The sequence below is a fragment of the Zerene cesonia genome, chromosome 29 (assembly GCF_012273895.1).
Source record: "Zerene cesonia ecotype Mississippi chromosome 29, Zerene_cesonia_1.1, whole genome shotgun sequence".
Lineage (NCBI taxonomy): Eukaryota > Metazoa > Arthropoda > Insecta > Lepidoptera > Pieridae > Zerene > Zerene cesonia.
In genome coordinates, this window is record NC_052130.1 from 226,029 (window position 1) to 250,919 (window position 24,891).

At 32.9% G+C, this 24,891-nt stretch overlaps 1 protein-coding gene across 2 annotated transcripts in view; it reads left to right on the plus strand.

The window, feature by feature from the left end:
• Nucleotides 1–24,891, plus strand: part of LOC119837758 (complexin) — a 156,977-nt gene that overhangs the window by 121,037 nt on the left and 11,049 nt on the right. For both annotated transcript variants that reach the window (XM_038363498.1, XM_038363499.1), the window contains one exon: nucleotides 16,559–16,722. In XM_038363498.1, coding sequence (XP_038219426.1) covers nucleotides 16,559–16,722 — 164 coding nt within the window. The remainder of the gene's footprint in view (nucleotides 1–16,558; nucleotides 16,723–24,891) is intronic.

Here is a 24,891-nt window from a genome sequence, read left to right on the forward strand (position 1 = left end):
AATATACATAAAGATATATTTGTGGATGAACGATAAAATACCAGTAGTCTGATAAATCTAAGAATATATATACTTACTGCGCGTGGTCTCAATAAATTTATATTATACTAGCTGCGCCCCGCGGTTTCACCCGCGTAAGTCCGTATCCCGTAGGAATATCGGGATAAAAAATAGATGTTGGCCGATTCTCAGACCTACCCAATATGCTTACCAAATTTCAGAGGCATCGGTCAAGCCGTTTCGGAGGAGTATGGCAACGAAAACTGTGACACGAGAATTTTATATATATAGATAAACTTTCACCCCCAATTTTGAAGAATTTATTTGAATTATAGAATATAGACTATAGTGACCATCGAATATAAATATATTGGGTAGACACATTAGTCATACGAATGAACAGACTAGGAATTATAACATAATTAATAAACAGACGGATAATTTTTCGCCGTTTCGAATATCAACGAAGATCAATATTTGACGGAATCCTCAGCTTCGAATTGAACTCATTAATCAAAAGTTTACGAATAAAATTATTTCATAAATAATTCATGGTTCTGCGTAATGGAAATTATTGTAATTAACGGAATACGGCAGGATATTACAGTGCGCCTGTCAATATTTAATTTAAGAAAATTTACTACTTTGTAGAATTTTTTTACGCTTGACAAAACTTAAAAGAAGATAAAAATTTTACTTACAAAAACGTATACTTTAGTTCCTCCATGATTAAAACGTAACCCAAAAATTAAAACAGTAACTGAAGTAGCTATTCCATAAATTGTCGTGTTCAATAACAATAGTTAATTTATAATGAGTAGTTTATAGGTTTGAGAAGCCGTAGTTCAATCGCCGACGGCGCACGCAACGCTCGCTGCGATATACCTACTGAAAACGAAGGGACTGTAGCGTAGTAGAAAGAGGTTTAATATATCAAATAAAATTAAACACTTCCCCGCTGTAACACAGTTATTTTACTTGAAATGCATGTACAATAGTAAATTTATAATAATTTTATAACAATAAAACATAATACTAGATATAGCAAACTCAAACTCAAACTCAGAATCAATTTGAAAATCAAACTAAAACACAAACATAAACTAAAACTTAAAATCTAAGTCTAACTGAAATTCACACACGTATTTTTCAATTAGACTTCTAAAAGTGCTTTTGAATCGACATAACATAGTTTTACTATTTACCACCGGTAGCTGGAAGCTACTTATAAAACTACATTTTGTATCTTGTTTATGACCCTACTGTTTGTTGCTGAGCATTATCTTATCTAAAAGGATCCTGTTTCAATCAATTACGTACTGGTTAAGGGTCGATCTAAATCAAACCAAGTGGAAGTTTTTATTTCATTCTAATCTTGCACATCATAATCAAATTAAATGTGTTAATACGAAAATATGTTGCCAAATATTTTCATATGCTTACTAAATTACATAAATTTGCATCTTGATACAACAAAAATCCCAGTAAATTGTAATATCTTAAGTTTTCATATAATAAACTGAATGAATAAACAATCTTCCCTCGCAAATTTTAACAAATGTTCAACATTAATTACATTGACCGATTACGTCATTTCTGTAAACGAAAAACATAATCTACAGGATGAAATAAAAGATCAAATGAGAGTATTTTATTCAGAAAATGGAAAAAAGTTCCTTAATCCTTAATTTTCCACAGCTTATATTATTCCTTTTTCAACATATACAATGATTGATATGAATTAATGTAGACATTATTAAAAACTCTTGTTAATATTTTTTTACGTATATCTTATTGTAACTGTACGCTAAAGCCCCGATTAGATTAAACCGAAAAAAAAAAATAAAAATAGCCTTTATATGCCATAAATAACGTAGTTTTCTATTGGTGCTCGAATTTCCAAATCCATTCAGTTGTTTTTCCGTTGATCCTTGTCAAATATAGGGATAGATTTCAGAAATAACCTAAACATTTCATTTCTTTCACAACAAATTATCGTAAATCGCAAACTAAACCGCAATGACAGCTCGAAAGCACCAACAATACACAACATTGGATGTTAAATGTAAAATGGAACTGATGGAAATCTTCCAATTTACAGTACAAATGGAGTTAACGGGTTCGTGACCCAAATATTGATTGAAAAGTCCGGATACAATGAAATGTGACCGGCCTGTTTACCCCCGGTTTGCTTGTGGACGTGACTTGACTCGAATAGCATGTGATTATACCTAGCGAATAAATTTAATTGCTGTTTGTATGTATATTTATATATTACTAGTCTTTTCTCGCGGCTTTAATAGTTGTTTTTATTTACATGTAAACCTTTCTCTTGAATCACTCTATCTATTAAAAAAAACCGCATCATAATCCGTTGCGAACTTTTAAAGATTCAAGCTCACGTTAGCGTTAGACTAAAGTAACTATTCCACACGTACGAAGCCGCGGGCGGAAGCTAGTTATTTTCATAAGGTTTTTTCTCCTCATTCATTTATCGAGATTTAGCATATATCCATTTATCAAGCTGCATCATTACTTCATTTAGTGCCACGTTACAGACCTGTCATTTTAGGTTTCTTATTGTTTATTTGTTTGCGTTCTCTTTTCAGTCTTAAAATAATCCTTTATTATGATTCTTAAATTATTTAAACTGTAATATATGAAAGTCAATAACATTATTTGGTTAATTCAATAAATCTACCAAGGTACATATTTTATTTTGAAACAATACTATTGCCATCGAGACTGTAAACAGCGTATTAACTAACAGGCAAAAGTCTGTTAGTTAATAATAGGTTTAAGATAACATACACTTTTGTGCATCGCATAAAAATAATAAATTTTTAACCTAACTATCACAAAACATGAAAATCTCTATGAAACTTCCCGATGGATCCCAGCTCCCGCAAACCTAACACCACAATCTAATTGACTATCAATAACGCAGGTTTGATACATAAAAATAACACATAACAAATATCAATGTCAAAAACAAAATACGAAAATAAACTCACACAAAACCCAGTTGACTGGAGCACATGTACGTAACATAAGGAACTCTTTTCATATGAAAATATTCAGAAGGCCTCCTTCACGTCAGCGAATGTTGGTAAAGCTTTATAAAGCCGCTTCTAACAGGATGAAGAGGAAATAAACAAATCTTTGAGCTCATTGAAAAGCTGCTGGAGATATCAGATTATATTCTTTCTAACGGTATTTCTTTATGGCTGCGTACCTTTTGTCAACTGTCGTGGGTTTTGAGATTCTGCTTTTATTGTAGTGGCGATTTTTCTATCAAATCCTTCCTACTAGTCCTACTAATATTATAAATACGAAAGCTTCTAAGGATGTGTGTGTGTTTGTTACTCTTTCACGCAAAAACTATTAAACCGATTGCAATGAAATTTGGTACGTAAATAGCTGGACAACTGAAATAACATAAAGGCTACTTTTTATCCCGATATTCCTACGGGATACAGACTTACGCGGGTGGAACCGGGGGGTGCAGCTAGTTAAGTAATATACGAGAAAATGACAATGTCACCGCTAAAATTCCAAAACTCGAGCAATAAGACACCATTTTGAATTGGTGGTTTAATGCGTTATTTGATGAACAAATTTTAACAAAGGATTGAAAAATCAGCCTCTAAAGTTTTCATTGACTTTTAATACATAACATGACTATCGAAAATGATTGAATTGATGAAAATGCATATTGTTTACCATAAAAAATTTCAGCATTTTGTGTTAAGTTTATAGGTTGCTTGTTCACGCGAAAATAGCTTATCGTATTTGTATTAAATTTGGTACAGAGATAGATTATAGTCCGGATTAGTTCATAGGTTACTTTGTACCTGGATACCACGCGAGAGACGGCGCGGAGTCTAGGTAGTATATAAAAATACGATGAACCAATATCCAATAGCACACGTCATTTGGCTTTCCATATATCACTGGCCGTCACGTGCTGGTTTTTACTTAATTAAAAGTTTCACTCCAACTGAGCTCCACCAACGCCATCTTTATTTCTGTGTTACTTGCAATTTAACAAGCTTGCACTTCTCATTTACTGTTTCTACGGAGGTTAGTATATTCGAAACATTGATAATTGAATGAGGGCTAAGATTAATGTATGTTTGTAGATTGGTATTTATTTGTTTGAATATAGGGTCTAAACTTTTCCATTGTTGGCTATTGATTTTATTCAAAAATACTCAAAACTATAAACTATACCATCATAAGCAAAAACAATAACTATGTAGACATATGAAATAAACTTCAAAAGCCAATTAATACTCAAATCAAAACTATAGAAAAAGTGATAAAATTATGTACTAAAACAATACACCACTTTCCGGTGTCGGGTCATAGCAGATTTTAACAATTTACAACAACAAAATATGAGCTTTGAAAGGTCCAGTAAGCACGATACCGCTTCAAGTGTACATTTTATTTATAAACTGAATAATTTTACGGTCACCTTTCGTCGGGACGTATTTATCATTTATTGAAGCCCTGGGTTGCGTCAATGTGGAATAAAATATGCAAAGAAACCAACAAATGCAGAGGGTATAGAGATCTCACCTTATTCTTATGTAATGTCTGTACATAAGTAAAATTGGGTAAGGTTTAAATTAAAGTTGACAATCCGTTTTTAAATAATACGATATAAAATGTACACGACATATGATTTTTTTTAACAAATTCATTTAATCCGTTGTATCGTGAATAGTATTTCCTTCGATAACACAACAAATTCAATCCCAAACAATGCTAAACATTTTACATCAATTTCGTGGATAATAAATCCATTGTATTCATCCCTTACTATCTAGTGCGTGCCTCGGTCGCATGCTAACAGAAAAAAGTAGGCTATATGCTAACGAGGCCATAATTTATTTGCATACCAAATTTCTACCAAATCAATACAATAGTATACTCGATAAAACGAACAATAATCTTTTAAATTTATAGTAAAAAGGGATGCATTTAAATCAGTATTTACCGGAGATTTGAACATAAAATAGAAAGCACACTAATTATAGTTTGCAATATAATGGCCTTTGAACAAGTTATTATTTATGACTTAAACACGCTCCATGGAACGAATTTAATCCACTGTTTAATTGTACATTCGAATGTAATGCAATTGGTTAAATGAAGTCACGTATTGTGTTCACACACTGCTACACCGGTATAACTATATTACGCCATAGTTGGTATTATGATTGTTTCAGATACTGATCTAATATTATTTTTATTAATATGTTATTTGGTGGAGTGTACAATGGTTTCTCTTACTATAGAAAGAACATGATTCGGTTATCAGTTGAAAACATGAGGAGTATTTTCTAAATGTTAAATGTGAAATGTAAAATTTTTATTTGAGAAACCGGAAAAGTTTATTTACATCCAATATATTATTTGTACAATTTTGTTGAGAACCATACTTAAACAAAACATAGGACATATAAATTGTACTGAAACCCACTACACGGGGCCTCCGACTCACCGAAGCCGACTCACAACCGCAATACGTGATGTTATCAATGCTGGTGGTAAATTATTGTATTTCCGAGCGCGCGGTGATATACGCGGGCCATATGTTACATTGATATGAGCTAACATTTCGGTCGCGGTGAATAAAGCTTTTGTTTTTCTATACTGACCGCGCTGCGGAATCTGGTTGGATGTTTTAAATGGTGTTGTTGATGGTTTTCTACGTTGCACTTTTGTTATAATAAATACTAATGGTGAGCAAAGTTTAAAGTTAAATATCTTTTCTATTTATTGTAAAAAATATTCATAATATTAAATTCACGTGATTGTTTTACGCGATTAATTTTTTAGAAATTACTCGATTTTGGTAATATCTCAGCCCAAAGATCCATTCGGGCGTTCACCAAAGAGCTTTAAACAGATGCATCGTGGGAAGGCAAGCAGCGAAACACGGTAGGAACAAGCCCGACCTACATACGTCATGTTGTTAGCAACTCGGGACACAATTTTTAATTGCCGCTCGCATGTTCTAATGTCATTTTCATCATAACTATATTATTTACTCTTATTGAACTGTGACAACCGCGATATTTTTCAGCTCTTACTACTCGATCAAGGGATTTGTACTATTGTATAGTATACGATGGTAATACTTGTATAAAATAAAGGACGTTTATGCTAGGCAAATGGGCGAACGCGTGACTTGACCCAAAAGCATCCACAAAAATGCAAATGTGCTGATTATTTATAATGAGATTGTAGAAATAGCATTGAAAGAAATTAGGAACATAGTCTATGCGGTAATTGTGGCTTCCTAACTGAGTATAACTCAAAATCGTTTTTTTGTTTCGAGTATTCATCCTACTAATATTATAATGCGAAAGTTTGTAAGGATGTGTGTGTGTTTGTTGCTCTTTCACGCAAAAACTACTGAATCGATTGCAATGAAATTTGGTACGTAGATAGCTGGACAACTGGAATAACATATAGGTAACATTTTATCTCGGTATTCCTACGGAAAACGGACTTACGCGGGTGAAACCGCGGGGCGCAGCTAGTTCTCTCATAAATCTAACACCGATTCGGAATATCAAACTTAAAGTGATGAAAAGAATAGTGATATTTATCATGTAATAACAAAATACAATACAACATGTAAACAGCATATTTTGTCTTTTAAACATGATACTTCTAGATTTTAAAGGACGTATGCAACAATCAAAAAAGGTATGTGTTATATGTGTTAGTTACTAAAATTTACTTTAGCTCTAGCTATCTTTCTAAAATAACTATAACAGTATTTTTAAAATATCTCTAATAACTTATAACTACAATTAATTTAGAACAAATAATTTCTCTTTTCTTTACTTTCTGAAACTTCGAAGTGCACTATCGGCTAACTTATTAATAGACTTGAAACTTTACTTGTACTGTGTGTAGAGAACCTAGACAAAGCGTTGTTTTTCATCTCACTCTCAGTCACTAACTAGACTACACGGTTTTGTCTTCCTTTACAACTATTCTTCGTATATTACGGTTTATAGATTCGCTATATAAGTTCATTAAAATAATATAAACTTTTATGACATAGATAGAGATTAACTAGGGCCACACCCCGGCTCCTCGCGAGGAGTTACTTAATGTAAAATTTGATTAAAATCGGTTGAGCAGTTTAAGAGTTCATCGCGGACAAATAATGTGACACGTATATTAAGATAAAATATAACCACCTAAAAAAATAATATACATACCAAACTAAACCATCAGTTGAAAAAGTCGGTAACTAAATTATAATCGATATACTATCGACATTAATTTCTCCAGCGTTGCAGCTTCCTTGGCAGTATTTTAATTAACATTTTAATTCCTTTGAGATTTCCTTCCTAACTCAATTACAAGGGTTTAATTAAGAATAATTAAGATTAACGCGTTTTATAAAGGTAGTAGATCAGATCAAAAATGCCTTGATTCTGTACTGTAAAACTAGTTCCGCCCGTGGTTCTGCTCGTAACAAATAAGAGTAGTGTTTATGCTATTGTCGACTTTTGTCTTATCGCTAATCAAATTTCAACTAAATCGATGAAGTAATTTTTATTATTATTGTAACATAACAGTGTTTCTTGGTTTGTCAAAACGGAGCTATTTTATGGTAGAGTTTTTTTGTCTGGAGATAATTTATAAACTCGACGATGTTAACTTCTTTAATCTTCTATAATCATTGTCTTGTGTCGTAGCTCTCAAATGAATTCAAGCGGTACTATTAAATGGAAGTTTTCTATTGACATTATCCGCGAATATATTATTGAAAAATTACAATATTTTACGAGTACACACGTATCTGTACACACGTATTATATTTATACACACTCACTAGTTACTTGTTAGTAACAGATAATTATAAACAGTCGCCGCTAAGGGGTTAAAATCTTCCCTCCAATACAATACATTTTAGCTAAATACACTCCGGTCTCCGGTAATCGCTTCCTCGCTCCGAAACTTTAAAGTAAACTTTGGTTCAAGTAGCACAATCGGCTTGTTAAGAATAGCAATTACTCGGACTTTCTTTGTCTTATAATTGTGGATTACGGCACTTAATTCTACTCCCAGAATTAGGCCGGTCTCTCGCAATATCTTTGATTGACAATAAGTGAACAACCATTATAGCGAGTTTAAATTTGAATTATCTTAATGGCAGGATTTCTATAATGGCTAATTTTGCTTTTGAATAGAAGCTTTGTCTTGCGACAGTGTGAAAGTCAACCAGCTGTGAAAATGGTTCTTCTGTTACGCTCGATGTAATAAGAGGCGCGGAAATATAAACTGCACTTCCTAAATATTGTGGCGTGATTCTTTTGAATTGAGCACATTCCATTAAACAGTTTTTAGTTTTTCTTTAATCTCAGTGTTTTTTGTATAAACGCACGACCAATTTAGAGGCACGCAAGTATACATTTCTATTATGGTTGTATTAATTTAATAGCTGTTGAATATTTGTTCACCTTTAAGCTATACATAATCGGATGATGATATTGACGTTCTACCTCGGACTTAAATCGAAAAGTCGAGTATCTTTAATTCATCTGCACATCATTCACATCACCATCGCTCGAAACAGTGAAGGAAAACGCGAGGAATCCGGCATGTCGAAGACTCAAAAGTTTGACGACATGTGACATCTGCCGACCCACACTTGGCCAGCGTGGTGGATTATGAACCGTCAGTTATTATTCCTCAGCAATATAAGATATTATAAGACTATTTGTCAATTAAAATTTACATAATTGATAGTGATTTTGCAAACACAGTTAATAATTACTAGTGAAGTAATAAAAGCTTGTTTTATCGAAAATGGAAATTGCGAGAATTTCTAACAAATTCTATCATAATAAAGTGATAGTTAATAACAATTATAAGAACAAACTTTTGTATGAGAAGTAGTTTAATTAAATCTACGAAGTGTTTGTTTGTATAGCAATTAATAGTCATTTATTAAATACAAACTTTGAGTTCGGTTACACAACACTAAAACTATATCTAATATAATACATGTAATGTTAATTCTGTTCCATCTTAACTCTAATAAAGCTAGAGTGATGTTTTTTAAATCATAAATAAAATTACATAGGCCAACAATCCAAACAATTTTTACTTAACACAGAAATTCGATACTGTCGCCTAGTCTATAACATTAATATAAAGCTAAAGCGTTTGTTTGTTTCATTGCGCTAATCTCAGAAACTACTCGATGTCATTTCAAAAATTCTTATACCATGGGTTATGTACGTAATTTCGGGTCATTAATATTGTATAATAAACTTTTTAATTGTTTGTTTGTCTTATGATTGACGGTGATGTGATGGGCGGGTGAGCAGCTATTATTCTGTCATAGAGGGCACCTGAGCTGGTGGTTCGGCATATGGTAAGCGATCACCGCCGCCCATGAACATTTGCTAAGGTAGAGCCTCTGCAAATGCGTTGCCCGCTTTTACGGGGTGAGGGATATCGAAGGAATGTAATAAGAAGAGCGAAAAAATGGATACCGCTCCGGCTCCCCCACTCACCAAACGGAAATAGTAGCATTATGCTACTAGCATGCGAATGCTACTGTGTATTACACGCCGATCTTATTTGCAAGACTCACTTCGTGCTGAAGCATTTTCGACTGTAACATTCAGTTGTCTGTAACACATAACCTATCTTATTATATCTATTACCAACAAGACTAACAACAAAGAATATAAAGCAACGTGCGCTGAAACTGAATATAGATTATGTATAGAGATATATGTCACCGCAGACCTTCTAGTCTATTATTGGAAGGATCGATATTCACTAAGCCTAGTACCCACGTAGGGTTGCCAATTACTGTATATTCTACGTGTCAATTTTCATCATAAACAATGACGTGTAACGCAGAATGTGTTGAGTCTGCATCGTGATATTTGTATGTAAGATTGATGTTTTATTGAATTGAAACTACGAGTATTTATTTAGCGTAGAATAGTACGTGATAACGTTACATTAACATAATTATACATAGAAATAGAAGATAGAAATGACATTAAAATAGAAACTATTTTAAATACATAATATATCCTACTAGTCCTACTAATATTATAAATGCGAAAGTTTGTAAGGATGTGTGTGTGTTTGTTGCACTTTCACGCAAAAACTACTGAACTGATTGCAACGAAATTTAGTACGTAGACAGCTGGACAACTGGAATAACATATAGGCAACTTTTTATCCCGATATTCTTACGGGATACGGACTTATGCGGGAAACCGCGGGGCGCAGCTAGTTTTATATATGTTTCAAATTTGAATGTGATGTGAAAGATTTTTTTGTTTCGTTTCATTTCACGCTAAAACTTCTCAAACTATTTGGGTAGTGCTGCGGCATTAGCTAGTTAGTATTTTTATACTACTATGCAAAAATATATGACATACGATATATCGTATACGATATTCGTATCAAGTAATCTAACAATTCGGTTCATAACTAATTATAACTGAGGTAATTTTACGCTTTTTGCAAAAGTCTAGCTTATAATCCACTGCACAAACTCGTTTGTTAATTATACTGACGTTTTGCAAGTGTTTAATGCAACATGACCGACTTTATGGTTTCGTGTTTAAGCCAGAAAATATGGAGGTGCACTTAACCTATAAAGAGAATTGTACAAACGTAATGAGGAACGCTGTACATGCTTAATTTGTACACGTAAAATGCATAACACTAATATTATAAATGTGAAAGTTGGTTGTTTGGATGTTTGTCCGTCAATCACGTTGAAACTACTCAACGGATTTTGATGAAATTTTGGTGTACAGACATGATGTGAAGACAAGTTTTCGGTGACAACATATATAAACAGGAATCTTAATATCCAAGCGGAGCCGGGACGCTCGTCCGTCGTTGTTTTATAATATATATGTAATATACATTTAATATAATATACATTTTAATATAACAGTTCACAAAACACAATAAGTTTGATGAGATGATTTATTGCGAAATCGACTAATTTATATAGGATGAAAAAGTATACGCATGTTTAAAAATCTTTAGATTTTTTTACAATAATAGCGAATTTAATTCGATATTTACTTAATATTTAACATCCTATGATATAATTAGATAAAAAAGTATTTATGACAAATAAATCGATCGATCTAATTAAAAAGTGGTTTGATTTGAGAAAATTAATAAGTTTGGCATCCCTAAAACCCTAGCCCACTTGTCGACTCTTATCTCGATTATTTATTGACAAGTTTATATAACGTTACAATATTTTAATTGTAGCCTATCCAGTTTTTCGGACGCAATTAGAAAATTTCATTTTATATTCATAAACTAGAAGTAGTTAGTTGACTTATTAATGTTTTAGTTTAGAGTTTTAATAGAATTTTGTTTTCGGCATGCATTATTGTTTTCATTTCTACTATAAGTGAAATATAAGAAAAATTAACTACCTGATTGCACTGTGAAACGTATCATATTCAATATTCGACACGTATAGTCATTGTTTCGCCCTATTCACCATTGTATATCACAAATTCGCCCTATCTTATGCACATCTTCGCTTAGGTGAGGTCGTGATCAAGCGATTCCCTAATTTTCATAAAAAATAGTCCTATTCGACATTTTCACTTAAAAACATAATTTCGAACTTTTCACTAAATATATAAGCTGTATTTTCTTGTGTTTGGTTTCACGCGAGTATTATACATTTAGAAATTAAAAACGTCGGGTTAATAATATAATGAATAAATCGCGTTTAAAATCCGTTGAAAAGTTTTTAATTTCTAAATATATAAGCTGTGTTGAAAAACAACCTTTTTCACAAGAAAATTCTCTTATCCCCAAAACATGGTAGGTATATATGTGTCTTCTATATTATTCACGTGTCCCACGCCCGCGCTACTTACACGTATATAACACAATTATTAAATGATCGCACCCGCGTCGAAGATCGCGAACTCAAAATTGGTTCACTCGATTTCAAAGAAACGGATCAAAACGCGCGTATAATATTTCCTCGGAAACAACTCAATATGTCCCCTCCAAATGAATTGTAGGTATTAATTTTACGACGCTGTTTGCTGACAAACACTCTCCATGTTTACGATCTATAAACGTTTCAACGTTTTTGTAAACAACTCGATTATTATGCTTCGGTTATTACCATAATTTCTCTTTATAAATTACAGTCTAATGTCTTTGAGAATAAATCAGTTTTTTAGAACTTTGGTCACTGTTTTAGACCACGCGCATAGTTTATTCTAAAAGAGAACAGGACAACTCAGTTGAATAATATAATCGTTATAATATTTACTAAGCAAAAATTTAGTTTTTGTACTGAACTTTACACATATTTGTAAATAAACCAAGTCGTTTCATTAATATGATGCTATTTCATATTTTAATGTACATCAGTTGATGTTTACTATTTCATTACATAACAATGCCTATATAAATGTATTTCTTATTCTAGATACATTATCCTCACGACATCAACTAAATAGCCTCTAAGTTTACGTCAAGCGACAAATACATCTAAATGTTCGCTACTGAATTACTCAATAATGTCTCATTCAATATATCTATTCTGTACCTATTCCTTATCCATAAGACACGAGCGTTTTAAATAAACGATATAAGCACAGCCCTCGCCCTGCATCACCCACACATATAATGAACTGGCAGATCCTTTATCGTCTTATAATTGAATCGGCCGCGGTGCCTTTTTCCTAATGGTCTACGAGAAATTGAATTTCTGCCATACGCTACGTGACCCGAGATGAAGGGACAATTATGTTCGGAGCTATGCGAGCTATCATCGGAATTTTCTCTTAAATTCTTGTATTGCATTCGCTATGACATTTAGGGGACATTTTTAGGCGTGCTATTAAACGAGCGATGTTGGCGTAGTTTAAATTTTGTTTATTAATAAATTTTATTGAACTGCCAGTAATGATTTGTCTGTTTGTGGTACAGGTGTAAATCGTGAGCTTCGAATTTTAAACAATAAGATTTATTAAAGATAGCATTTAATACTTGCATTTCTAAACATATCAAAATAACCTTAATGTGTATATAAATTTATTGTATTACCGCTTAGTTTATTTAAAATATCATTTCATAGGGCCATGTATACGGAGACACACGTTTTGATGTATAAAATATTTAAAAGAAAATAAAATTGCATATTGAAATCCATAAAACAATCCTATTTGAAAGAGAACATCACATTTCATTCACCAGTCTAACGAACCCAATTTGACAGTTCGAAATTCGTTCAAAAACTTCTCAGTCGCAATTGGAAGCGATGACATCTGACACTCTGAAACAATTATCGGCTGTAGCGCTTTATATATACCTTTTCAGCGTCTAGAATCAAATCAAGCCAGACAAAAGTGACTTGGTGTAACGCAGCCGGGAGGCGATTCAATTAAAACTAATTTTAGTCATATTGTCGGCAAATAGCTGCTGAATTGGGGAACATCATTTTCGCAAATCTTTATATAGGGCGATAAATACATTTAAACTCATGTTGAAAGATAAGTGTACTCATATAAATAAGTCCTTGATGTTAGAATGAGATATTATTATAGAAGGTTTTATTATTAACGAAGGAATTGTTATAAAAACAAAGTATGGAAATATTATCGATATAAATAAAAAAGATCGTAATGTAAATCTTCATATATGCGTAATAGTACGGATTATTAAAAATATTCCATTTTTCATACAAAATAACTTTGGGTCCAGTTGAATTGGTTTGAACAGAATAATTTATTCCAGATTTAGAAAGAAATGAAAACTTAAACTTAAATTACATCACAAATGCCTTCGTATCCCCAAAGCTCCCATCAAAAGAAAAACATTTTTACAAAGAAGACAAATATTGAAATAACATTCAATATTTCCGTAGCTTTCGTGTTCCAATATAAATATTTCATTAATTGCGGCGCGTTTGAAAAAAAAGCGATTACTATTCAAATTGCGGAATGAATGAATATTAATGAATAACAGGTTTTTAATTAAAGGGAAATTGAGGACAGTACTGGGGTGTCCCGAGAAGTCGGGAATCTAATTTATATATAATATAGTTGTGTAGATGTGAAAACCATTGTGATGTCAAAGCTTGGCTTGAGATAATTTGGGTAAGGAGAGAGGAGCGCGGTCGATTTGTGGATGGGTAACTATTGTGCTTCTTTAATACTTTAATTTGATTATATGTCGTAGCCATCTAGATCCAGCCGTTAAACCTAGATTATTTATTAAACGACGCCGTTTTTACTACCTGAATAACATAGCAATAAACAAAGGCTTGTTTTTGAACAAGAAAATAGATAGTAATTAATATCTTCTAGTAAGTAAGTCAAAGCATTATGTGCATATATCCTACTAATATTATAAATGCGAAAGATTCTGACGATGGATGTAAGTGTATGTGTATGTATGTTTGTTACTCTTTCACGCAAAAACTACTGAACCGATTGCAATGAAATTTGGTACGTTGATAGCTGGACAACTGGTATAACACATAGGCAAAATTTTATCCCGATATTCCTACGGGATACAGACTTACGCGTGTGAAAGTGCGGGGCGCAGCTGGTAGATTATACACTGTAATAACATGTCTCTTTAATGTATTACATGTATGTATCTTAACAGTATTACAGTAGTAGTTCTATTTATCAATATTGTTTTGTGATCAGTTAACGTTACACAACAGTAATTGAACGTTTAAGTTCATCGTTATCGCAAAATTAGTTTCCGAGATCGCGTCAAATAAACACGCTGTAGACAGCCGGGGGCAATGGCCTGTATAACTAGGCACCCCTTTGCATGTCCCTATATCTTGTTTATATGAGAAAATGGGTTGAAAGTGAGCGATGAAGTGAAGAAAAACATACATCAAGGAAAAGCCTACTAAAATAATGTGACAAGCAATGATGAAGAATGAATAAATTGAAGGCTCATAGGACAAAGATGTAAAATTAATTAGGATACAGCCAGATCGAACCGCTCAAAAAAGACTTTCGACTTTTTTCAGTAACTGAAGTGGAATTTAATTTACTCTACAAACTTCCAATATAATGCTACCTTAATGACAGGTATGAATTGAAATAATTAAAAATGTTCATAAAATTAATTATTTGGTTTTTTTTAAGAAAGGTATTAAGCGTTAAATCTAATACTAAGATTATTGCAGATTTATTTTCTTAGCCAGACATGGCCTGAGCCCTCACATGCATCTCCGCAAAGGGAACAAATATTAGCTCATTTTATTCCAGTTATTTTATCATTAAATCTATATTTAACCCCGTATAACATTTACAAAGCAAACCAGTAGAGTTGCAATAACATCTCCAGCGGTTTTTGTCCCACACGCTTCAAAATGGCGGATAGCTTATTACACGTCAATCTAGGCATTTGTCACGTAGCCTGAAATTGTCTAGCTTTTATTTCCAGCTGCGCCGTGTGTCGTTATAAGCTCGAGTTGAGTGAGGCGAATTTAATTGTAATTGCATGTCATTAGAATGTTCTGGATTGTGTCTTCTTGAAGACAGAAGTCTAATTCGCATTAGCGCTTTCTATATTCGGTAGATGATTTTATAATGGTTCAAACTTTTAGTTACGAATCATTAAAAAAAATATATATTTTTATGCTAGCATATTAATAGTTTTGTTATTAGGTATGCAATGTAATAAACTGTAATTTTAGTTTATTTTGGAACACAAAAGAACCGAACGTTCAAACGGCGATAAATTTTGTAACCATAATTGTTTCGGTACAATTAAATGGGCTGAGTTTAATACTAAGCTGTTTCGTATTGCCTAAGTTTCCAGGATAGCTAGATTACTAAACTACATCTGTTTGCTAAATAGACTTTACTAACTACACTTTGGGAAAGCATATCATATGACACTTATAAGTTTTTTAATTTATGTAAAATACTACGAAATGACTAAATTATCTATTCATGTTTTTATTCTTACTAATATTACAAATATGAATGTATGTTTGTTTGTTTTTCTTTCACGATAATATAATAAATTCTTGCAAATTACATGAAATGATACAAACTTGAAATAACGCTTAGAAAGAGAACTTCATAAGGTTGTTAAAATGGCGTTAAAGTATTATATAAAGTGTTGTATTTAACAACATTTTTTTAAACGTATTCCTTGCCAATGTTCTAGGAACATCCAAACACAAACTTTTATTTATTCAATTAGACTCTATCTAGAAGCACTTTTGAGTTGGCATAGCATAGTTTTACCATTTACTACACAAGTCAGTGATGATCACACCACACGTCAAAAAATTATCAATCGTTGTTTATCTATCTATCTATTTATATATAAATGAATCGGCACATGTTTTGCTAAACGTGACTACGACTCGGCTAATTCGGCAAACTTTAAACGTTTCTGTTAAGGCACAAGGAAGTATCCTATGGAAAAAAAACGCACCTCGGGTGAAGCCTGGGTGGACCGATAATCGTTTAAATCAATATTTATTTATTATTGTTATTTGTTCTAGGCGCAGTTGGTGGTGATGGAGACGACAGCGATGATAAGGAAAAGGAAGAGGAAGCAGAACGCGAGCGGCAAGAGGCCATCCGCGAGGCGGAGGAAAGACGCAAGGAGAAGCACCGCAAGATGGAGGAAGAGAGGGAGAAAATGAGACAGGAGATCAGGGATAAGGTACGATATACACTATGTAGTGTGCTATAACGCATAAGGTAGGATACATACAGTATTAGGTGCTATGGAGACTGATATAGAAGTGAAGAATTAGAATTGAAATTACTATAATTTTTGTATTTACTACATTCGAAAATGATTACAGAATACACACATTACAGTACAGTGCATACTGCACTGTACTTACTTACTTACAGTTACAGACAGTATTCGTGTCGTTCGTTGGGTTTTTTCGTTTAAATCAACAAAGATTCGTAAAATTTTGAATACGTTGAAATCCTCATGAAGGTAATCCAGCCACAATGATCAGTTTGAAACTATCTACAATTGCCAACCTGCGACTGATGTTGATGTTATGACTCGTGAGACGTCGTTTCATGCTTCTGCCACTTAATTTTCAGCTGTCGTGGGGATACAAGCGCTGACTTAAACAAATGTCCAAATAATTTGATGTATTTAAAATAGCATTTACACTGAAATTAGTATTGCTTTAAGAAGTCATGTAACTCACCGGTCAATTAATTATCAATAAATTAGATTGCTTTTAAATATTGTATAATATACAAGCATTCCCGCCGCGGCTTCGCTTGCGTAGTCAAGGGAAATTCCCAAGAAAATGAGATGTTCTGCCGCGGTAAAAAACATCCCATCGTCTAAATTCCAAACGATCATCTTAGAAATTACTAGCTGCACCCGGCAAACGCTGTTCTGCCTTACTCTTATCGTTTAGTAGTATGAAAAATAGATGTTAGCCGATTCTCAGACCTACCCAATATGCTTACCAAATTTCAGAGGAATCGGTCAAGCCGTTTCGGAGGAGTATAGAAACTAACATTGTGACACGAGAATTTTATATATAAGATATCATGACGTGATTAAAAGATGTCATATAACGTGATTGAAAGACAAACGAACTAATTTCTATTCTTAGTAAGAATTATACTAACTATAGCCCAAGAGAATTATTTTCAATAAACCATAATATAATTCTGTCACGCTGCACGTAATAAAACGAAAGAAACATTTTCTTTAACGACATATACCGCTGTAGACGTTACAACCAACGCGTAAAAACCACGATCCAACAATAATTATTCCAATCTAGTGTTCACAAAAACAACACGGGATATGTTGGACCGTTCAGCGAATATCAAAGCCAATGACACGACAATTAGTGTTGGAAAGAGGTCAAGCACCCTCCTCGGCTCTCGTCCACGGACAATTTGTTCAGAGCGGAGTGGAGACCACTCGCCGAAATCATTTGGCGTTTCATTCGATAAACGTCCCATTGTTGTACGTAAATTAACTAGCCATCAGTTATTCGTGTTATTTATTTATTAGTACAAGGAACTCTTGCTATATTTTAATGTTTTTATGCTACCTACCAATTGAGCGGGTGGTTCGCCTGATGGTAAACAATCACCACCGCCCATGAACATTCGCAGAGGTAGGGCCTCTGCAAATGCGTTGCCCGCTTTTAACGGGTACGGGATGAAGAATGAATTGACGACTGGAAGCACGATAAGCCTTGTTTAATAAATAAGAATGAATTAATACATTATTGTTGAAGCATCAATTTATCTAGCTGTTAAGTGTTTTTATAATAATATACAAACATACTAAACAGCTGAAAAGTGATGTTTTGTTTCTGTTTTGTAAACAATTGCCGAATTATTTATATTTTGACTACGCATGAAATAAACAATCGGTAACTTATATTTCAACACATACATGTTATATAAACAACGAATATTGATCTAAATTTCTAATAAATTCTGAAAGACATTGCGTCAATCGCGGACAATATGTGTAATTTATTATTTAAATTGCGACGAATAATTCTTATAAGCACGCAACTTACGCCAAAAGAAAAGTTTAGCATACGAAGCAAAAGAAAGTAATTTAAACTCTAAGTATGTAAAATCCTTCAAAAACTTTTCAATAAATTGAATATGTCGTAGGCCACGTCTTAAATAACGTCATTTTAATATCAAAAAACATAATTGAACGCAAAACCTAATATTCTGGAAAATATTTCTGTCTCAATGATTTCCTTAATACCGGCGGGTAGAGCATGACGCGAAAGAAACGTTTTCAGTCTGACAGCTGTCAAAATATAATAAGTAATTACGAGCTATATTATAATCTCAGAAACGAAGTTTTGAGTGTTTATTTATTTGCTATTTGAATTGCGGAATGTCGTGATAAAAAACTTCTACGAAACGTCGTAGTATTAATTTAATAGTAAATATACTTGTAATAAATTTATATCCGTAACAAAAAGTAAATCAATTGTACAATCTATTAAACAAATTTAGAGACTTTGAATAGTTTTTATATATTTCTTTCTAAAGTGTCCAAACGCCGATAACATTTTTTTTCAAATTCTTAAAACTATGTAAAACATCAAATTCTACCATTTAAAACCCACAAAGCAAATATATAATACAAGCAGACAAATAGTTCCCATGTACCTACGCTATAAATTCAGGCAATTGAAATTTACGTCAAAAGGAATTCTACAAAGAAGCACTTTGAGGTAATTTCTTTTTCCCGCTCTTGACCGACGCCATTTTAGTGGCAATTCACTACAAAATGGCGGAATTACGGATGGAATTGTAACACTTCTAGTTTTATATGTAAAGGAAGTGGACTTTTGAAGTAATAGTAAAGGCCTGAAAATCTAGGCCATACCTTACTCTTTTACGACTTTACGAAATTTCTGTAATAGCTGTAAAAGTCTACATAGTGTGATTTTATTTCATTACAATATTTAAATACGTAAAAATAAACCCTACGTCGATACACTTAAAGTCACTATTCCAAAACCATATTACAGTAATAGCATAAATTATACAAAATGACTGAAATTTTACAGTGAACAATACATATTATAACCCTAATTAACCAAACCCTCCATATATAACAACATACTCGTTCACTGGGTCGTACAGGCCCTCAACACGCCAAAACTTATGACATCAATGAAACTAACGCTTTTAAAACTTTACTGACAGTGAAGCAAGGCTATTAGCCCCCGTCGCGGGCTCAAACGGCCCGTAATCAAATTTGTGACGTTCTGTCAAAGGACCCCACTTTAGTATTAAGTGCGTGGTGCAAGAATTTGCGGTCTATCATATTATTAATATACAGGAATTTTTCATCGTGTCATACGTTACTTTAAGTATATAAATAGACAGCTTTTAAAAAATATTTCCGCAAATATATTTTTTAAACTTACTATCATATGTGTTTTATTTGAATTGCAATATTTTCATACTTATTTGAATTCCAAACAAATAATAATGAAATAGTCGGTTGTCATTAATTAAATTATAAGGAAATAATTTTCGAAAGTATATGCGAAAGGGTCACAAACATCACATCTATATAAACTTTTGGATCGATAATATTAGTGGAATCTAGAAACAGTCCCAAATTAATCAGAAGTCATGTCATGGGAACACCAATTAGATGAGTTAGCGAGAAGTTATGATCGGACTTTATCGTACTAATTTGTTATCTTATTCTTCTAAATCAAGTTCGTGTTTTTGCTCCCTTATTATATATACTGGTATAGATAATATATTGTATAAAACAAATATACCTAAAGGTGCTTGTTTATTAACTGTTATTTATTGAATTTCAAATGTTCATTTATTTATTTTCAGTGTTTTGTCGATATCGTGCATGTTTAAATGTGTTTTATAAATATAATGCTTTGAAGGTATATATTTTATTTTAACGAAGTTCATAAATATATATTATTATACTATTTCTTATGATTATATCCATGTATATAATAAAATACTCATCCGCGTCCAGTCGGTTTCCACAACAGAAAATTAACGGAACTCCATAATACCAGAATCCCAAAAATTCTATTATAAAACGTTTTCGTTGGACAAAAACACAAGAGCACCCACTTCGGCGATATTTCGAGCACATTACACCCAATTCCCGTATAAATTTAAAACGTGACCAAAAGACTTGGAAATCACTAAGGTACATAAGAGTTACACGATTCCAGTAAAGTGTCATTGATTATAAGTTATCGTCGAACTTATATGGTGCTAATATTTGGGGTCCTAATGATTAGTTCCTTTTACCATAACATTTTACTGCCGTTATCGCGATTACACCTCGACCTTGTTAGCAAACGACGAGCGGATTTAATCCCAAACTGATATTGGCAATTTTCAACCCTCGCCTTTTCCAACAGTTATGCTATGTGGATGACCTAATTCCCCTGCTGGTGGTAATTCCGAATCAATGGATGAATCATACGTTTGTAACACGAGGTGTGTTTTCTTAATCATAAAATTATGTAATTTTGTTTTATATTTATTGTTATTTAAAACATGCATATGAGAATTTTAAATGTATTATCGTTATATAGTTTAGTGAAACGCGAATGTTTCACATTTTATTGTAGAATACAAAATTTACATGTAAATCGATAACAATTGAAAAGAACTTCTCATACTATTTTTGCCGGATTAATGTTTTAGCTTAACCCTAATTGCTACCAGGGTTTGTTAACGAGAAACTCACAAAACAAGCAATCATTATTTATTTAAGTATAAATAGAATTACTTCACAGACCTAGGATCTCATAAAATTGCTAGTTTATGCCGAATTGTAAATCCAAAGACAGGTTCCATTTACATTAGTAATCCATCCGTTCAAGAGTAGCTCAGTGAGAACGACAAGCTCAAAAAATATACCTATAAAGATATGTCGTTATGGTTCAAATGCTCTAAAAGATGTCTAGTTATATTGCTGAATAAATCTTTGTAGAAAAATCGTTAATTTCCCAGCGGTTTTGCCTGTAAATGGAGAATAAGTTTCGAACAAAACAAAGTCGCAAAATATAACGTAACATTCGTTCAATCTCGAATCATTTCAGTGTCCTAAGCTCTTTCAACGGCGCAGAAATAACAAAAGAAACGAGAGCGTGACGACAAATATTTCAGCTAATTATGAAGACAATAATTATGTGCAGCAATTACAGTCGCCGGCAGCGGGGCCACGCCTCGCAATTATAAGTTGGTAACTTCTTAGTGGCGCGTCTCGGAGCGATTTATTCGTTCATTATACAATAATTGATATACGTATTTTGTTCTTGATCGAGTTCTTGGGATCAAAAGTTAAATCGGTCTTAAATACAATCACATTTAACGCATTACTTTTTTAACAAGAAAGTATTGTGTTTTCGTCATTTTTTCGACTTCAAGAAAAAGAGGCCTTAGTCAGTCAATTTGTTTTTTGTTAAAAATAGCTATTGAGACAGAACTGTGAGCTTTAGTGACATTAAATAATGTTATATACAGTGGTATATTAGATCTGATAAAAATCTACATCAACGATTAGATTTAGTTCAAAATAAATTACTACACAGATGAGGATAAAAAGAGTATGGTAATTATATGTAAGGGATGGCATTAGCGAAATAAGATGAAGTTTGCTCATAATGAAAGTAACGCATGAGGTAAAATTTAACCGGGGCTTCCATTAAAATAATATAAAGAACCTCTTTCTAACATTACGTAGCTGTCAAAAAAAGTAAGTGACATATAGAATATTTTTGTTTACCGTTCGTTAATGTGACAATAAGTTAACTAGCAACACAGCACAGTTTGAAGTATTTATTCATGAAGCGCGAAAGGACGTTGCAGACGGCACGTCAAACACTATTAAAGCGCGCAAACACTCGTGGAAAACTGTTGACAACTCACTATTTTCTTTCAACAACTGATGCTGGAGATCTGGGAAAACACGATTTGTTAGTACGTACGTGGAACCAATAAATAACGTCGATTTTGGGTGTCTTGTTCTTTTTTATGCTGACGCCGTATACGCGGATAAGGAAATTTATTAATATATCGTCTGTATTTCTATATTCCGATGATAACTTTTTTGTTCATATGTAATTGAAATCTCGTCAAAACTTTTTGGATGAAACAATTTTCTGGATGTACAAATGTAAACAATTACAACTACGATTATAAAATGAATGCTATAATACTACAATTATGAACGCGATAGTTTGTATAAAATCAATGGATATATGTATGTTTTTTTATGAGTTAAATTTAACACACATAACGATTCACATGTTCGCGTGATCGACTACTCATTAAAGTTGCAAGTGGCGTGCCTATCAATCTATTCAATTGTCTATGTAGTGCCTACTGACTCGATGACTCAGCAAGGATAGGGTTGCCAACAATATTATTATTTATTTATGACTACCCCTACCGCCACATTGGTACAGTAGCTATTACTGTTATTATGGTTAACACGTGGCTGTTGAACCGAGGGGTCCTGGGTTCGATTCCCTGTGGAGACTCCCAGAAAAAAAATGTCTCAGTCTGGCAGGACACAGAGGACTGATCACCTACTTGTCTAGAAAGAAAATTGATCAGTGAAACGGATGTATATCATCTTCCCCAAACCCTGCTAGGGAATACGGGACTTCACTTTTTATGCATTTACTTTTTATGTGTGTATACTAAGACATGATTGTGAACTGTGACGAATAACTGTTTGTCGAATGATTTGATTATTAATTATATGTACATAGTACATAATCTTAATATATATGAATTAAATATCAATTTGCTTGCCGGCGATGAACTCCGCGAAACTACTCAACCGATATTTATCAAGTCTGCACACCATGTGCAGTTTGATCCTATTTAAGTGATAGGATAGTTTATATTATGTCAATTACAATAAATGACTACCCGAGCGGGCCCGAGTATTAAACAGAATGTTCTGAAACGACCAAAAGCACCCACCAACCGAACAACCGATCACCAAACCATTACACCAAAATAAAAATACGAGATACAGTAAAAAGATCAACTACATACCTCGTATCATTAATAAAACGTAGCAGAAACGATAAAAAACCTCATATATCCCGGCATAAACTCAGTACAATATTATGTACTGTACATTTATTACAATCCTGTCGATTCTAGCAAATAAAGTGAAAATCAATAACGCCATTCCACGGTTCGCAGAAAAATCACCCCGCATACTTGGTGTGCAAGAATGTACCTATTACAGTGCTTCGGTGCACGTACCGTCAGCAAATTATAGCCTCTTATTTTTTATAAGTGACGTTTTATTGTTTAGGTTAACATTTATACTGTATGGTGAAGAAAAAAAATTATGTAATTTAAAATTATGTAATATTTGGTTCATTTCTGACGCATTTCGGGTTACTAAAAGATTTGTATTATTTTTAAGTAAGTAGGTGTCGGTACACTACTTAAAAGTAAATTTAATTATTTTTATGCTTTTTACATAAATATTACTTACGGTCTTCTTCCACAATATTTTTAAATCAATTCTGAAATTTAAAACTCTCTTTTTCCAAGAAGTGAGCTCTGGGGCATTAATTTTTTCATTATTTCTTCGATTTTTCAAATTAATTATCGGAAAAGGCAATTTTCTTATGATTAAAGCTTATTCGAATCATACATATTTAAATATATCACATACACTTTCCTATTTAAAACCAGAATATTATCCAAAGTTTATTTGTTACTAATATCAAAGCCAAGAACCTTATTTGCTGTCTGTACCGTGTTGACACGTAATTTTCCCCGCGCCCATAGCAATTTTCCACCATGAGCCGAGCATTTGTGACGTTACACGGCCTTACGCTCTCCGTAAACATATTGTTTATGGAAATAACAAATGGTTTTTGAATGAAATATACGATTGGTTGTGGAGGTTAATAAATAGTGATTCAGTTTTTTTTGTAAATAGCAATCAATGCAATTTGAAAGATATAAAGAAAAGAAGAAATTCGATAAAGAGGTAGGATTCTTGCGTCTGTGGTTATACCGGAGCGTCGCCTTACCACTCATGATCCCACTGAAGTTATCGATTTTCTTCAGCGGGATCATGAGTGGCCGAGCGGTAAATCTAATCTCTTGGTGTTATGTGTCTAAAGATTCTTTGTCCTTTATATTCTTCAAATATTTAAATATTTCTAAATAGATGTAAATAAACAACAACTTTACGATTATTTCAGCAAACTAAAATGATATTAAGGAATAACTTGAACTTTTAATTTGAAAAATTATTTCAGTGTTAGATAGCCCATTTATTGAGGAAGGCTATAGGCTATATATGTACCACGGGCGAAGC